General features: G+C 47.3%; 1 protein-coding gene across 1 annotated transcript in view; it reads left to right on the top strand.

Annotated features, from left to right (window-relative positions):
* The window catches only part of LOC119399245 (protein sidekick-like), an 88,774-nt gene that overhangs the window by 50,236 nt on the left and 19,984 nt on the right, over positions 1 to 18,554 (top strand). The window contains 4 exon segments of the mRNA XM_037666061.2: positions 840 to 1,119; positions 8,322 to 8,788; positions 13,178 to 13,355; positions 15,847 to 15,917. Coding sequence (XP_037521989.2) covers positions 840 to 1,119; positions 8,322 to 8,788; positions 13,178 to 13,355; positions 15,847 to 15,917 — 996 coding nt within the window.

Here is an 18,554-nt window from a genome sequence, read left to right as displayed (position 1 = left end):
GCACGCAGCGGGCGTCACTTCACGACGCGAAAAGGCTTAGCTTGTCACCGAAGGGGTTGTTAGCACTTTAATAAAAGTGCACAAAGGAAAAAAAAAAACGGCTTGGCCGCTAAGCGCACGTTTTCAAGGGCGAGTCCATATACAACGAACTACTGATATAACGACCACTTTTCGCGACACTTTCGAGTTCGCTATAAACGGGTTCGACTGTATTCCTTGAAACACGGGTCTACGCACAGTGCCTTACCGCCGTCTGCGTTCTCTTCGCGTCTCCATTCGCGTCTCTGTTCTCTTGGAGCGATGAGTTGTGCTGGCAAACACACGGCACCTTCTATGTGTGTGTCTGCCTGCTGACGTTACATTTTTCATAGACTTGAACACGAAAGAAGTTAAAGAAATAACACGTATGTTTGTTTTTCTTAGCTTTCTCTTGTCGACACGAGGTGGCGTCCTGTCGCATCATGGATGTCGGCAGGATTTTGTCTTGGTGGTGCAAAGCTGGGTTGCATCACGGTGGTGGAGGGGGTCAAGTGCCCCTTTTGCACCTCCTTGCTGAAGCCCATGCATCACACTGATGTCATCCAGATGCGTTCCATTACTCGGACTACTTGGACTTTATGCAGTCTTCAAAGCTGTCAGCGTAGACTGTCTACGATGCTGTCCAGAATAGGAACACAGTCTGACAAAGTCAAAGTACTTTAACTAGTGTCTTGCAAGAGCACAGGCTTTTTCTGTCTGTGTTCTCCTTTGTGTTGCCTAAAGGGACTGTGAGTTTTTGTAGCTCTGACTTCAACACTGTGTTTCTGAAACCAGTGTGTCTGGTGTGTGTGTATGTGCAGGTGACCGCCAAGGCAACCTCATCGACCACCGTGGTGGTGTCTTGGGGTCCCGTGCCTCGGGCACATCGCAGCGGTGTTCTGGAAGGGTACCGGGTGGTGTACCAGGCAGCCAGGGAGTCGGCACCTATGCGCAAACATATCGAGAGCAATGCCACTTTTACCACCACCCTGACGGAGCTGCGAAAGTATACTGTGTACACGGTGCAAGTGTTGGCATACACACGCGTGGGTGACGGAGCTCTCAGCCTGCCACCCATTGCAGTTACTACCTTTGAAGATGGTAAGTTTGATGGGTGTGGCAGCCCACTGTGCTGTGAATACTGTTTGCTTCACCGCTAGCCAGGTTTGTGTTTACATACATGGTTAAAGGATTCAAGACACGGTCACCCGAAGAATTTGCGCTTTCAGCGAAAAAGATAAGTACAGGGTCTATTATGTCCATACACACCATATATACTCGCGTAATGAACGCACTTTTTTTTCTGAAAAACTGAAGCAAAAGGTGGGGGGTGCATTTATTATGCAGGGTAAATTTTATGAAAACTTTTTTGGGACGAGCACAAAATGTGGTAAAAAAAAAGTTAGGTAGCTTACCTTTCGCAGCAAACATATGCTTACACTATTTGGAAGCAGCTTTTTTATTGCCCTTCACTCTTCATCAGAATAGCTAGACACGTCGTCCAGGTCGCTCGCCACTTCATCATCTTGCTCCTACAACTGGTCGTCCTCGCTGCCGTCCAGCTCATTTGCAATTCCAGTCTTCTTAAAACTCTTTGCAATCGAATCCGCTGGCAGCGAGCGCCATGCTTCCAAGATCCAGAAGCACACCAGCTCGACGGACGGCCTTTTAATCTTGCCGGTCGGCATCAGGGCGTGCCCTCCATGGGCCATCCAGTCTGTATACAACTGGCGCACACTGTCTTTGAAAGGCTTGTTCACATAAACATCAAAGGGCTGCAGCGCCGAAGTGAGTCCACCTGGAATGATGGCGATCTCAGTGCACAGCTCCTTCAGTTCCTAGCGTACGTTCTCTCCCAGGTGGCTGCGAAAACTATCGAGCACAAGGAAGGACAGGAGAAGCGAGGTGGCAGGGCACCGTCCCCAGACTGTCCAGACCCAATCAGCCATTAGATCGGCCGACATACATCCTTTCTCTTGGGCTCGCACGTGTATGCCGTGTACGCCACAACCTGTAGCTTCAAACCGGCCATTTAGCTCACATTTCGGCCCATTTTCCATGGCAAAATGCAAAACAGACTAAAAATGAACTGACAATGGAGTAAGAATGGCTGGCGGGGAAAAAAAAAGAAAAGGCCACAATAACACTAGAATACGTGTCACTCTCTAGTGTCGTTTTGATTGGCTGTCCCACCCGGTCTCGGAAACTCCGTGTCACGTATCTCGGGAGCGCTTGCAGTATGTGATGGAGTTGGGAGAGTGAGCGAGGCCGGAGACCATGGCGTCACGGCAAACAAACTTTATATCCCACACCACGGCAAACCAAAAAATTAACACACTAAAAATTTACAATCAGGAGTAACGTGCAAAAACGCCAAGCAGTACACAAGAATACAAGAAACACTTCTAACTAAGCTCGGCATTACTGGCCCGCAAGTCTGGCCACTATGGCGTCTCGGTCTAGCTACGCGAATACAGTCGCCGACCGATAAATCGGACACCGATAATTCGGACATGCTCGGTAATTCGGACAGTCGCGCGGCACCGCCGATGATCTCATAGAAGTAATGTGTAAAGACGACCGATATTTCGGACAGCTGCGAGATCTACATTCGATAATCCGGACCCTGTCCGAGACTGTCGCGCACGCCGAATCGCCAGCCATTATCTCCTCCGGCACCCGTACCATACAAAGTATGGCCTCAGAGATCAAAACGAAAGCTAATTGGAGATCTATGAGCCTCTATTTCGATCGCTACTTTATGCCTCAGATTTGGGATTGGAAATGCTGATCTTGGAGGCACTGGTCAACTGTGGGAAATCGTATCGACATCGCGAACATCCTACATTCCGGTTCCTGTATCCCCGCGCTGCGCTGCTATCGCCGCCATTTTGTCGAATGCGTCTGCGGTAAAGCGTTCTGCGCGCGCGTTCATTTTTATCTTGAAACTTGCTTTATTTTACGCTCTGCTGTCTCAAAAGATCTGAGTTAAATGGTGCCAACGGTGTCCTCACAGCCAGCGCCGAAGGCCGCGCCAACGACAACGAAAGGCGGCAGATACATTCAACTGCCGATTTTTCGGACGCCCGATTTTCCGGACATGCTCGAAAATTCGGACGCTTTCGCGGCACCGTCACCAGCCCCATAGACGTCAGTGGTCAAGAACGTCAGAAATTTCGGACGCTAAAACTCTTCGGCGTCCGATTTTTCGGACTTTCTGCCCAAATTGCAGGTTCGAAAGGCAATAATTGAAGCCCGCATCTCTGCCGCGTCTATCATCTCGTAGGTTCGAACCAGCGCTTTCGCGAGTCAGCCTGTTTGCGACAGTAGCAGAGTCCGAAAGTCAGCTTTGTCGCGATGCCGAAGTGTTATGCAGTGAAGCGGACCGGAAATTCAAAGGGGCCGCTATCACGGCGCCGTGCGGCGATGTCTTTACGGATAAGCAGTGGAAATGCACGGAGGCGTGATGGCGGCAGGTGGCAAACGCGCCAGTACGGCTCAATCGCTGACGAGCCTTACGATAAGCATCTTCAGTCAACTGCTCGATAGTGCATGTGGCCTGGGGCAGTTGCATGCGTAGTGCACGCATTTAATAGGCGAGAACCCAAACGCTCCGCGCCGCCATTCATGCTGCCTCTTTGTGGGACCGCTAAGTGCGCCGCACAGACGCGTTGCCTTCACGAACGAAACCAGCTCGTCATCGTACAGCGATCACATCACACTGGTGGAGATACAGGCGGACTTGGTTGCACGTAAGCGGAAGTGCGGGCAGCAACGCATTGACAACTTTTTTCGGCCACCGGGACCTTGAAGTGTCAATAAAAGTATTTTTTTTCTGGCGCATTCGTTTTTTCGGACATTCGATAATTCGGACTTATTTACGTTCCCCGTGGAGTCCGAATTATCGGTCGTCGACTGTAGAACGTTCTTACTTCGCGTGAGTCCGTCGCCTCGCTTCCGTGCCAAAGTCTACGCTCAGCCCCGTCGACGCTGCTCCTCAACGTCTGAGAGTCGCCGTCGTTGAAGCTGCCGCCTCGCTAGTCGTCCTCGTCGCTGACCCTTCGGTCTTTCTTCGAGAACGTCGTCTCGGCCTATCCTCTTGGTGCCACCGGGTCAAACTGTCGACGTGGCTCTCCGGTGATTGTCAGTGGATTGCCGTCTTGTCGAGCTGTGGTAGTGCCGTAGGTGCCCTGCGAACTGCTGGATGAGGCTGCTGCAAGCTCGGGGAGCCTCACTTGGATGACGCCAAGGTCGACGGCCACCCTCCCGAGCCTCTCGCCGCTGCCTCCAGAACGGGGCCCTGCTGCTCCCGTCGCGGGTGCGACGCTGGCTTGCCCCACCTTGCTCCTCGACGACTCCACCGAACAATGCCCAACTCTTCTTCTGTGGTCTCCCACCTCAGCTCGAGTTGTGTGGCACGCGCCTTTCTCCGGCCAATGGCTTGCGTCGACGTGGCGGGGGTGCACACCATCGGGTACTTTTTCATTCCCCGCACACTATCGACGCCTTGCGCTGTCCGGCACGCGCCCTGGGCCCCTTTACTCATGACACTCCACCGCTTCGGTGGTAGATGGCGCTATCTTCTGCAAGCTGTCTCCACACGCTCCTGCTGCCGGCTCCCTAAAGTTTCGTACTTGCAGAAAGCGACTGTTGGCTGGCGTGGGCAGTTTCGTGACCTTCGCTCGCTGTGTGCTTGTGAGCCGTACCGTTCATACACTCGTATCGTTCGTGAATCCTGCTGTGGCGCATGGATACTTCAAAAACAAGTACAAAAAGAGAGGGACGTGCCACGTGAAGATAGAAAAGCAAACAAAAAACGGTGCGCGGCAGTGGGCAGAGGGGAGGGGGGGACGTGAACCAAGGCGGGTCGGCATAATAAAAAAAAGAGAAAGATTGATGGGCGAGGAGGCACCGCGCATTGGTTCTTGGGACTGCAGCGGATGAAAGTAGGGGGAGCGTTTATTATGCAGGAGAAAAAAAAAAAGTCACAGTTTCGCTGCAAGGGCGAAGCAATGAATGCGATAGCAAGAAATAATGCTATACGAAGTGAGGCTCGCCAATGGATACTCTCAGTTTGAACAGCGTTCCTGTTGCAAAGGCGGCCGAAGCAGCGAAGGAAACTAGCGTGCTTCAACTGTCGAGCTGTGACACTTGATAGTTCGCGCTCATCTTCTGTTTGTTCGTTTAGCGGCGTCCATTCAGCTCGAGTGACTTTCGTACGCTCGGTAACATGAGCGCGGACATCACGGTGAAAGCGTGAAACATTCCTCTTCCCCTCACCCCGAGAAAACCGCGCGAGCAGACAACGGAAGGGCAATGTTCTCGCTGCGCAAATATAAGAAGCGAGCGAGCTCGACGACGACTTTTAAATGCGCCCGTCGCGCTGCTAGCGCCATCTCGCTGGTAATGAAGAAAGCTTATTATCGCCTGCCGTCTGTGAGTCTGTCCAGCGGTAAAGGGTATGTATATAACGCTCGCCGTTAGCTACGTGGAGGATCTGCGTTTCGTGGCGTAGTGGATAGCGCCACTCGCTGCGGAACAAGAGGTCCCTGGTTCGATTCCGCGCTTCGGAAGCATTTTTCAGAATTATTTTTCTTTGGGGCTTTTATATATATATACATACTTATACATATACGGTGCATGACGGCGACGGCAAAATCCAGCCGAGACTGTCCATATAATTGCTATCACAATAAAAATCCAAATTTTGACGACTAAAGTTGGGGGTGCGTTTATTATGCGAATGTGTTCATTACGTGAATAAATATGGTATATGAAAATTGAACTGTAAAATAAGATTTCAGTGCAAGTTAAGCCCTGGAAGTCGCTGGGTGTAAACTGAACCCACCATCAGCCACCCTCATTTTGCCATTTTGCCATGGTGAGTGTGACATCACGTGCTGCATGGAGCAAAGCAGTCGTCTTCCATCAAAGTTTCAGCCATTGTAAATGGTTGAATTTCAATGCCAAGCTGAACAAATCTGAAATAGCTCGATATCATGCGCAGTTGAACACAGAACAAAAATTGTTGGCCGGAATGCAGATGCTCGCACAGCAAGCAGCCTGTTACTTCATGGCTTGCGAGTGTGCCAGTGTTGCCCGACTCTCAGGCCACTCGTGTATTTATAAAAAAATGCGCTAAAATTTCGCGAGGTTGTTTGTGAACGCACAATGATTAACCCACATATCATAGATTATGATAGAAAATTGGGTGTCATGGCTCCTTTAAAAAGTCACAATTTCGCCCCAACGGCGAAGCAATGAATGCGATAGCAATAAATTGGAATGTAACGCGAAGAATGGAAAGCAGCTCGAAATTGCCAGCGCGTCGCTCGAGCCCAAAGGACGCACGAAAAGAACGCACACAGGGCGAGCGCGAACTATCGTGCGTCACAGCTCGGCACCTGAAGCGCACTGCTCAAACATAAAGCAGGACGCACGAAACCAACGAACAGGTACGCACAGGACGAGCGCGAACTGTCACAGTTGTTACTTATTTCTGTTTGAACAGCGCGCTAAACGCGGCCGCTGCGAAGTGACCTTCATACACTCTGTGGCTTCAGCGCGGACAACCGCCCGCAAACCCCCCCCCCCCCCCCCCCCCCCCCCCCGGTCGCCCCCTTCTTTCCTCGAGATAAGCACACGAAGGCGACCACGCCCTATAGGGCGAAGACCAACGGCGTTCGCACGAGCTGGGCGATCATCTTTAAAGCGCGCACATCGCGCCATCTATGTGGCGAAGAAGAAAGCGTGCTGAAGGAAATGGTATATATAAATAGCTCGCCGTTAGCAGGCTGAAAGACGGTACTGTTCGTGGCGTAACCGTCTAACGCCGCTCGCTGGAAAGCGAGAGGTCGCCCGTTCGATTCCGCGCGTCGGAAAGTTTTTTCTGAATTATTTTTCTTTGTGGCTTTTATATATATATATACACATATACATATACGGTGAATGACGGCGGCCGGCGACGGCAAAAATCAGCCGTGACTGTCCATATGTTTTAACAAGACTGTTTGTTGGCCTAGTTGGTACTTGCTTAGTGACATCTTAGTGACATCTGAAAAAGGGTAGCAGGCCGGTATGGGGTACCCGTTGCTTTTTCCGCGCCCGCTAAACTGGCTCAGTTGTGTCCGAGAACTGCTCGGGAGGAGGCGAGCCGAAAGGGATGCGGCAAGAAACATGGCACGACGTACGGAAAATGTGCCAAAGGCGTGGTGTACGAAATTCCCCTTTCTTGTGGCAACTCCTACATCGGACAGACCGGGCGCTGTATTAATGAACGAGCCAGGGAGCATGAACTGAATTTAATGAAGGACGGCGTGGCGCATTTGCCTATGCATTGCAAAACCTGCAAGTGTCAGCCACGTTTTAAAGAGATCAAGATTTTAGGCAGAAGCAAGAATCAGACTGCGCGTGAGTTGATGGAAGCCTACTACATTAGAAAGAAAGCAGAAAGGTGTGTCAGTGATACGTCGGTGACGTTGTATGGATCGGAAAAGAGATTGTTTGATAGCTGGATAGTCTAAGGTGGTGTGAGACTGCGCATGTGTGTATGTTGTATATTTATTTCTGGGTTTGCGCTCAGTCTAATTCAGTTGGAAGTGCCGCCCGTCCTGTCGTTGTGTGTTTCTTTCCTTTGTGTTGTGCTCTTTCGCGGCTAAAAGATGTCACTAAGACTGTCCATATAATTGCTATCGCAATAAAAGGGTAGTTATTGTGCTGCAGCACCTTTACTGCTTCCTGCTGGTGTCACACAGTCACTGTTGATCATGATCAAGGCCAATCAAGGTCATATTTCTGATTGCGATCAACAATGGTCTCTGCTATGTGGTGCTATGTGCCAAGCTAACCCAAACCGAGTTTGGTGCAGATGTCAGTAAATTGTGATCGTCTTGATCATGATTGGACTTGGTTATGATTAAAAGTGACCGTGTAGCAGTATCTGATCCGGATCGAGCCTAATCTGGTTGGCCTCAGTTGCAATCAAAAGTGCCCATACGACAATGATGTAACTGAACAGAAAATTGGGTTACTTGGTCATCATTCATTGCAGTGGGCAACACTAACGACAAAGTGAGGCTTTACAATATCCTGCGAAGTGTTTTTTGTAGTCTTTTTTAAAATTTCACTTTGAAGCTATGTAGCTTCTCTGTGCTGTTAGATGTTACACGAACTGATTAAACTTGGTGTGACCTTCCTTGAGTGCCACTACAGACTGTGGCAGCACTTGCACACATTTTGATGTGTACAATCCTCTGATGTCTTTAAACATTTTTTTGTTTGTTTGTTTGCCTATTTCCTTTTAGTTCCTGGCCCACCCTCGAACGTGTCGTTCCCGGATGTCACCACAACGACAGCGCGCATCATTTGGGACGTTCCACAAGAACCAAATGGTGAAATTTTGGGCTACAAGATCTCCTTCTGGCGTCGCCCTGGCTCTTCCTTGGGCAGCGGTGCCGAAGAAAACGAAGACACCACCGAGAACACCGACAAGGGTCGAGTGTCTCGTGAAGTGTCCACCATGGATCGCACGCTGAAGGCCTTTGACCTCCAGCCGCAGTCGTACTACGAGTTTGCCGTGAGTGCACGCACACAAGAAGGATGGGGCGTTGAGGCTCGGGCACTCGTTCTGACCACCGCGAGTCGGGAGAAGCCTCAGGCTCCGTCACGCCCTCTCGTGAGTCCGTCACAGGTGCAGGCTAGGCACGTCACCCTGAGCTGGACGCCTGGACGTGATGGATTTGCACCGCTCAGGTGTTACTTGCTACAGCAGGTGAGGATGAAGTTATTCACGTGCCATTTGTTTGGGCTTTGCTTTGGCTTAGATAGGCAGGTCTTTCACATGTTTATGCATTCTCAACCACGGCTCTAGCTTCAGGCTCAGTGAAAAGATGAAGGACCGATGGACATCAGAACTACCAATTGGCTCATGACATAGTATGTTAAACGCTCCTTGAGCACATAGTATGTCAGTCATTCAATTGAACCACTTCTATGCAGAGTGCATCATGTAACCATGTAACATGATGCACATGTAACATCATGTAACATGTGCAAAGTGCATCATGTATTTTACCTGAGACATGTACATTACCAATGCTATTTTTTTTTACTATAGGAGTCTTTATTTTCATGATTAAATCACCTTGCTTTCATTGCAGATTGTTTATGCATTGATTAGTATCTGCAGCAGTTGTCGCACTGGTTTGGTCAGGGCATGTGTCAGGCGTTTTGTGTAGAGTAGAGATGTAATTTCCTTTGGCACATTGCTTGACTGCCTCCTTGTACTCTGTGCAAGCAAGCTCTGCAGCATCGTCTATTGTTAGCAAAAGCTTCGAATGGTAGCACACCGTACCAAGTTCTTTATTTTAGCTTTGTCCTTTGCTGCCTCTCTTTAAAACCACTCCACCATATGGTATGCCAAAATAGGACAATAGTGGAACTGATTTTGACCATTAGTGCAGAGTGTTGGGAGTACACTAACAATTTTTTTTTTTTTTTTTGCAGTTTCCTTTTACAGTGAAGCTTTCTTAGTCTACACCGTGCCATCGTCATTATAGTAGTAGTAGTAGTAGTAGTAGTAGTAGCAGTAGCAGTAGCAGTAGTAGTAGTAGTAGTAGTAGTAGTACACTCAAACCCGAATATAACAAACATGGATATAACGAATTATCGCTTATAACTAGGCTTGTGCGAATAGTGAATTTTAGGTCCGAAGCGAATTCGAAGCGAATAGTGATTTGGTCGAAGCGAATTCGAATAGTTTATATCACATATTATAAAGAAAAAAAAAATCACAGTATATCCACGGAGTGAATGATGATGAGTGGGCGAAGCTGTGGAGGTTCATCGGTAAACCATGAATCTTCCGTGAATTCGGCCCAGTACATCATCACCGACGTGAGGTCGGGCGCGTTTATACTAAAGGTTCGATGAGTTATGACGACTTGCAGCTCACTTTAATTTTACATTTACGCTGTGAATTTTCATTGTTTAGAAAACCATTGCTTTAGAAAACATCTGGCGTCTTTCGTTAAGCAGCTGGCGTCTTTTCGTTTTGCTTTAGAAACATCTGGCGTTCTTTCGGTTTGCTTTTACAAAACATCTGGCGTCTTTCGTTGGTTTATTTCATCAATCAACGGCGTTTTGAACAAAATTTTTATTGTTTAATCACGCACAGGAGAAATCTCACCAGGCACTACCTTGGAGGTAAACAATGGCTGCTAATGGGAATGAGAGACAGAAGAAGTCGGCTTTTAACACTTCTACTTCTACTAACGTTTCCTACTGGAACATGCCAATGGCTGCTAATGGGGAATGAGAGACAGAAGAATTCGGCTTTTAGTTAACGCGCACGCTGCGAATTTTTTATTGTTCAACAACGCACAGGAAAAATCTCCCACCGGCACCACCTTGGAGGTCAAAGCGTAAGACTGGTTACACACTACGACTACGACTACGACTACGAGGGACGAACAGGTGCCGCCTTAAGGAGCTTCGCCCCTAAAATGAGCATATTTGTGATGACCCAACTAACCAGCGCAATATTTTTGAAGTTGAAACATGGCATATGCATATGCCATTCTTTTTGGTTCAAAGGGAAGTGGAAGCAACTTTGAGTAATAGCAGGATTTGACTTTCGGTAGCATGCAAGTGATAACCTGTGAAATATGTTATGTTTTAAAATTTACTATACTTAGAGCATATAAGCCAGTATAACAAGCTTTTAAACTTAAAAAATGATAAATCAATGTGGGGGTAATACAGTAAAACCTCATTAATTAGAACTCTGTTATTTTGAAATCCCGCATAATTAGAAGGATTTCCTTGGCCCCATATTTTGCAATGTAAATTTGAGTGGATAATTTGAAGCGGCGGTCAGTACCAGCCCAGTTAATTTGAAAACATTGGGTGCCATGTGCCAATTCCCTGATCTCGATTTAGCCGCGAATCCGCAGAAACGATGGCCCTTAGGAGCCACAAGGCAATGCAATGTGTAGCGATACTAATGAATGACAAGTGAAGCATCCCAGCCTCGCTGCTGCCAGCTCAAGAAAAAAACTAAACAAAAAGCGGTCTCGTGGTCAGCTGAAATGTGCGCCTGCGGAAAAGACGTGCTTCACTGCAACGCAGCGGTGACACGCGGCCAGCATGACGCATGCTTCTCTCAACGTCAGCGCGTCATGATTTACCCATTCTTTCTGGGAAAATAGAGAAATTAATAAAGGGCGGTCTGACGGAATTCGCGATATATGCGAACCTCCGAATGGCGGTTGTTCCGGCAATTTGTGCACTTGCACTGCTGGCGGAATACTTGCCTGCAACACCTACTTCGAAAAATCAGTTCAAAAACTTCAATGATCATCTTTTCCACCCAGAACACATCGCGAATTCCGTCACACTGGTCATTATTAAATTCTTTATTTTACCAGAAAGAATTGGCGAATGGTCGCATCGTGACGCGCTGACGCTGCGAGGAGCAGGTGACATGCTGCCCGCGTGTCACCACTGTGTTGCAGCGAAGCACGTCTCTTCCGCAGGCGCGCATTTCAGTTGACCACGAGACCGTTTTTTTTCCTCTTTCTTTTTTTTTTCTTGCGCTGGCAGCAGCGAGGCCTGCAGTTTCCCCAGTTTAGCGGCAAAATTGGGATGAGGTATTACTGGAAGACATAAGCCTTGTAGCCACAAACTAGCACGAACAGCAAACAACCACCTCTGATTACTTCCAGTAATTCAAAGTTCCTTGCATCCCGCTTTTTGTATGTTTGGTTAATTCGAAAACCCGCTTAAATAGACTTCTCACAGTCCCAGTGACTTTGAATTAACGAGGTTTTACGGTATGTTCATTTAAACTTGAAGTGGGGCTTTGCGGCAATGCGGATTTCTCCTGAAAATGTGTATTCACGGTACAGCACACCTCCTCTGCAGTGAAACCACCTTTACAGGGGGTTACATGCGGTTTGTGTGTCTATTAGTTCATTTCGAATACTTCAAAATTTCCTAGAATTTAAATTCGTTTCGAAGCGAATTCGAATACCGTAATTTTTGTTCGAATATTCGAAGTGCTCGAATATTCGCACAAGCCTACTTATAACGAAGTAAATGAAGAGTAGTGTTGTCATAGCTACAGTGTTAAGAATAAATGTTTATAACGAATTTTCGGATATAACGAAGTTATTTTCGTTGCAGATGTGACTTTGTTATAACAAGGTTTGAGTGTAGTAGTAGTAGTAGTAGTAGTAGTAGTAGTAGTAGTCACGCAGGTCACATGACCAGAGGGGGAAGTGAATAAATAAATAAATAAAATGAAATGATGATGATGATAGTGCTAAATGATGATGACACTGCTTGTGTTCCTGTGCAGCTGTGATGATGATACGCGTTTTGGGTGAATGGGCGGGTGGAATGGGCCACGGCCACACTGGAACGCTACTGTAGCGTTCCAGCACGGCTATTAATGAACATATGGTCGCATAAGGTCCACCTGGCTAAACCTGAAGAACATAGAAACAACAAAAGAAAGCCTTAGTGAAAACTTTGATGAAACTTGGGAGCGAAGTGTAATGCCTGACAAAGGCGCTAACAGCTTTGCTGTCTTACAGTTTTCATAGCAATCAACTGGCTGGAATTTTAGGTGCGAAGCACCTAATGCGCTCAGACTGTCGGCGTCTCCTGTCGTCATAGCCCGTCAAGGTGCCTCCTGTCGTCGCCCGTCACAGTAAAGCAAGTGACAAATAAGACGCCGTTCGTTCAGGAAAAGCTCACGAGAATGCGCACTCGCCCACAAGAGACAACGCCATGTGCGCTTCTCCGAGTGGCAAATAAGACGACGCATTGGCTTCGGGAAAGCCCTGTTTCTGCGATGGACGCTGTCTGCGACGCTGTCTTTAGTAATGAGAGGATGCTGTCCTCTCATTGTTATTGACGTGTCCCTCTGGGAAACACCGGTGATTCGCACCTCCCCAGGTTTCACGTTAGTGGAGCTGCTTTTTTCTTCTTCTTCGAGGCCTCTCACATTGTAACCTTGCGCAGTACGCGTAGTACTTTTCCATTCTAAATGTTGTTGAGGGCCACTTTAATATTTGTATCCAGTAACATTTTCTAAGCATTAGTAAGAAGCGCAGAATGAGTGTGTTGACAACGATCACTGCCTTTGGAAACGCAGATTGAAAACACGGGCCCCTGGAAGGAGCTGCCCCAGAAGCTGGACCCGAGCACCACTACGTACACAGTGGCAGGACTGAAACCGGCCACACGATACTTGTTTAGGCTGCGAGCGGTCAATGACCTTGGCTTCAGCCCTTGGAGTGAGCCGTCTAACGAAACCTGGACACTGCCAGCAGGTCAGTCCTTGCATGTACAGTCAACATCTAATTTATTGGACTCCCAGGGGCCGCGAAACTTTTCGAAAAATCGAGCAGGCCGAAAAAACGAATTCATGCTTTTTTATTTCGCTCAAGCAGTCAAATCACCTCAGCCACGCTCTATATAGCCTCAATGCCTGCCAGTACATTTAACAGGCATTTTGGTGTGCGCCCAGGCTCTAGTGAATTCTCTCGGTAAATGCCGCAAACCCCACTTAACTACGTGCCAACCGCCAAATGAAAATTTTTGTCTCATGATGAGTGCCGCCGATACCAGCAAAGCGCGGAAAGAATTACAGCTCTCTCACATGGAGCCTTAAGAAACGATGACGTGGAACTTGAAGGCTGTGGCAGAAGAGCAGACGACTCGTTCACCTTTCCCCGATGTGTGTGTGCACGTAAACGATGCACTACTGTCACTACTGTATGAAAATCTGCGCCGTCACGCAGTAGTTGCTGCCGCGTGAAGCTGATCATTCCTAGTTGTGTGCAGCACCTCGCCAACTAAGCTGGCGCCGTCACTGTCGGGACGCTTGCTGTACCGTATGTGCGCGTTTGCCGTGAAAATGTATGCCCACTCCGTTCCTGACCGCCCAGGAGCGCGGTGATAGCCAGCTGTGGCAACGGCGAGCTGCGATGGCGAGCTGCGATGGCTAGCAGTTATGGCTAGCAGTTATGGCAAGCTGTTCGTGGAGGCAACACGTCTGTACGGCACACTTAGCGGTCTCGCACAAAGAGGCAGCATTAACGGCTGTGCGCTGCGATTTGGTTGTCGCCTATTAAAAGCGTGCAGTATGCTTACAACTGCGCTAGGCCGCATGCACTACCGAGCTGTTAGCTGAAGATGCTTATCATAAAGGTTTGTCAGCGAAGAAGTGTACTGGCGTGTTTGCCGCCATCACACCTCTGTACATTTCTGGTGCTTATCTGAAAGACATCACCACAGTTTGCCGTGATGGTGGCCCCTTCGGATTTTTTTGGTTTGCTTTACAACCCGACACTTAAGATTTGCAGCAAAGCTGACTTTTGGACACTACTACGGCCGTAAACAGATTGACTCACAAAAGCACTGGTTTAAACCTACGAGATGATAGGCACAGCAGAGGTGGGGGCGTCAATTAATGCCGTTTCGGACCTGCAATTTGGGTGGAAAGCCTGAAAAATTTGGCGCCGAAGAGTTTCAGCGTCCAAAATTTCAGATGTTCTTATACATTGATTTCTGTGGGGCTTGTGACAGTGATGCGAAAGAGTCTGAATTTTCAAGCATGTCCGAAAAATCGGCAGTTGACTGCAGTGCACATTTTGATCGACTGTCTATAAATGCGTGAAATTTACATAATTGGATGCCAGTTTAGAATAACAGAGAGCTGAGCCATTTGGTAAGTATTCATTCTAAAAAGACAGGGCATGCAAACACTTCTGTCTTTCTTTCTTGTGTCCGTGTTGCACGCCCTTTCTTTTTGGAATGGATGCCAGTATTCTGGAGATTGAATTTAAAGCAAGTGAAAGTGTTAGAATAATTTAGTGTGTTTTCTAGCAATTAACTGCAATTACAATGTAAATAATTATCTAATTATTGTACAATTTGTCATGACATATTTCTTCCTAAGACGAATTCAACAACCCACTCGAGTTACATGTGATAATTATCTGCTGGCAGGAAGCATGCCTAAAAAAGGTAAAACATTATTTCGAAATTCCTGCCAAAAAGCCCCACGTCCAACGTAGTGTTTCACCAAAATGATTGCGTGTAGCAAAATATTTCAGCCAGAATCAATATAAAGGAACTTTAGGCAACAAAAAGGCTTAATTTACGATTAGCTCAGTGTTTGCGGTCTCTGCCTTGCCAAAAGTGCTTAGAAATGGCAAAAGGAAGTTGCATCTCCAAACGAGGCCGCCATGTTGCAAAGAGATGTATAACCACTCTTACCGTGAGAAGATGGTTGGTAAGCAAGAAAATGCACAAAAAGAAAATGTAAGTGGTCACCTCGAAGTTCCTGCACCAGCTCACCGTGACGTCATAGATTTTGACGACATCTGCTAGGGCCTATGTAATAGGTAGTCATTAAAAATTATTTACATTGTGTTCTCAAGGACCCAGAGCATCGACATAGCAACTTTCAGAAAATTTCATCGAACCAGTGTGGCCGAAATATGCAATGAAACAGAAATTTGTGCCTTCACACTGACGTTCATGTACTGAACTTTCGACGCGAAATTCAGATGAAGCTTTGACGTTCATTTCCTCATCTAATAATTAACCTATGATAATGAAACTAATGACAATAGAGTTCTGAAAGAATAATTTATCCATCTGAATTGATTTAGTGTTTCACTTTAAATCAGATGCAGACAACGTTTTGATTGAAAAGTACGGAAGTTGGTTGAAGCTGCAATACTTGACTGTATCGTCATTTTAACTGTGCTGACGGTCAAGTTGACTTGTGCTTTCTTTCCTTCTCTTTTCTAGCACCACAAGTTGCACCAACAAATGTAGTTGTGACTCCGTACACAACGACGTCAATCACTGTTGTTTGGAAGGTAAGGGGACATGTTTTGCTCGCTTTGCTTTTCCTGTATGGAAATACCGTCTCAAATTAATTGTGCTCCTACTGTAAGATTCTGTCAGTGTGCACGCACTCCAATTTACTGATCTACTGTTCAGGTTTCTGCATGTGACATGTGCATCCCCACTCGGGTACTTTGTTGTTCTTTGTCCTTAAAGCATGTTATTTTTCATAAACTTTATTGCAATTCAAGTTTATGAGAATAATGAATGATAACAGCATTTGCACTTGCAAAGTATATTTTATGTAGGGGTAATTGTTGTTAAACATTTCTGACACTCCAGACAATGGCCACAGTGATAGTGACCAGCACGTGCACAATGTGCAGTGGTGAGGGCTGGAGACTGTAAGGTTTTGCAGCTGCTTCATAGAGGGTGCTAGGAAGTTAGTTTCAAGCATGTTACATATTTGCCAATCACTCTTGGGCAAGTGATTCTATTCTCACCACACCACTGCTCAACATGTTTTATGCCTGTTGATTAACAAAAATGTGCCATAAAGGGTATTGAGCTGCACTTTGGTTCCTTTGTTAAACGCTTCAGTTAGGTGTTCATACCTGCCAAGTCTCCCGGATTACCCGGGAGACTAGGAAAATCTCCCGGAAATCCAGTTTTGCCCCGCGCGTCCAGTGCTTTATCTGGCCACGTAGAAGAAAGGATTCATCTTCTTTTTTTTTTTTTAACGATGGTAGAAAGGTTCAACTCAGTTTTATTGCGCATGAAGTAGCTGTGCACTTTGCGCCGCAGTGCTGCCAACGCAAACGTGACATAGCACTGCAGCAGCGTCTTGCCGGTGATGCGCTTCTCAGTTTGGCCCGACGAATTCAATTTCTTGCGCTTCGGGGAGGCAAGTGGGACCCGCAGAGCTTCAGCCTTGATAAGCTTAACTGTTCGCTCGCTCACTCCGGTGAGCTCGGCGACAGTACGGCACACTGATGCCGGACTGTTGACGGCATCGATGATGCGTTTGTATACACGCACACACAGATGATGCGTTTGTGTACACACAAATCTATCCCACAAGTTATCTCGCCTTCAAAATTTTGTGTCACTACTGGTTTAAGTGGAGAGCCCAGCACTTAAAAGGGTAGCCGTTACCGATGTCTGTCGAGATAGCGCGTTCGCCAGCGCCCACGACCGTCCCCGTCTCAACCAACGTTACTAGAACAAACTCAGTTTCAAAGCTCCGTATCTCCACCAACGGAGGAGGGTGGTCCGAACGGCGGTCGCGAGAACTAGCGGCGCTGCAGTTCCGTCTTGCGCCACTATCGGCGCGTCGTCTGCTGCCATGGCATAACGCTGCGGTCCGCCGCGCCGTTGCTCGCGGCAACAGCGCGGCAACTTTCTCATTCTACTAGTTAGGTAGATACTTAGGTGGATATGCATAAGGCCATCTGTATGCATTGGCCCGCGTGCGTTGTTCATTGATTGGCTAAAAATCAATGTTCGGTCTATATTGCCACGCCCACTTCTTGTTTTATTTTGATTTATTCGGGTTTGACCAGCAAGGACGGTTATAAACACTCGACACTGTCCGCGAAGCAGTGTTCGAGAAGCTTCGCGATTGTAATAGATCGTTTTGGTAAGATTGCGCGCTGCACGCGAATGTTCCAGCTTTGTCGAGAGATAACGCCGCCACCAGCGATATCGCTGGAAAGTTCGATAGCGCCTGTATAAAAGCCGACGCGCTTGACCGCTTGTCAGTTGATCGACGGTCGACACTCTGTTCGCCGCTATCAGTGTATTGCTGTAGTTTGACTTTCAGTTTCCCGGCCACAAGTTCGGCCAAATAAAGAGTTTCATCTCGGACGTGCCGACTGCTGCCTTCGTCGACGTCACGACCTTGTGACAATATTTGAGCTGTCTACATTGCACTTAACTTCCAAGCATAGGAGTTTCTAAGCGAATGAGGGTTTTCAGAGTAATTTTTATAACTACCACCACAATTTTAGCCGCTGCCGTCTTATCTAGACCAAGAACAACCCAACACGTTTGTAAAAGCCTTTATAGTACGTGCACAAAGAAGCGTACTTACTCGAGATACAAAAACGTTCTAGCAAAACAGTACTCATGTTTCTACAATTTACTGAAAAAAACTTTCTCGAAAACCATCACCGATGCTTTGCAATGTTTACAAGACACGTTTTCGCGACGGTTAAAGGGATACTGACCCAAAATCGGAAAATTTTACGAGAACTCGGTAAATGAAATCTCAGTGTGCGGTTACATCGAATAGATGTCGTCTCTGAGCAATTTTTTTCAGCGGATAGTTGTATTGTCGCTGTCTCATCTTTCTACGTCGCATCCTTCTACGGTGCCTTAAACAATTCGAACAGATCGGCCGTGATGTGAGCACCGAGCAGTTATTCGCGCGTACTCTGTCGCTAGAAGAGTCGTCAGTATTCAACTTCAGTTTTTCAACTTCACCGAGCAGATGTTCCATGCCCGCATCACTTTACACTGTACGACAGCCGTTTGCGCTTCGTGCTGTAGCCGTTCACTACGCAGTTAAACTGCTCGTCAACTACAATTATCTTTTGCACAAGTAAGTTTCCGTTCCCGAAGCAAAGTGTGGGATTGGGCTAGTTGGTATTCCATTATTAAACTGCTCA

This window comes from Rhipicephalus sanguineus, chromosome 7, assembly GCF_013339695.2.
Source record: "Rhipicephalus sanguineus isolate Rsan-2018 chromosome 7, BIME_Rsan_1.4, whole genome shotgun sequence".
In the NCBI taxonomy this organism is placed as follows: domain Eukaryota; kingdom Metazoa; phylum Arthropoda; class Arachnida; order Ixodida; family Ixodidae; genus Rhipicephalus; species Rhipicephalus sanguineus.
This window is presented reverse-complemented; position numbering and strand designations above follow the sequence as displayed.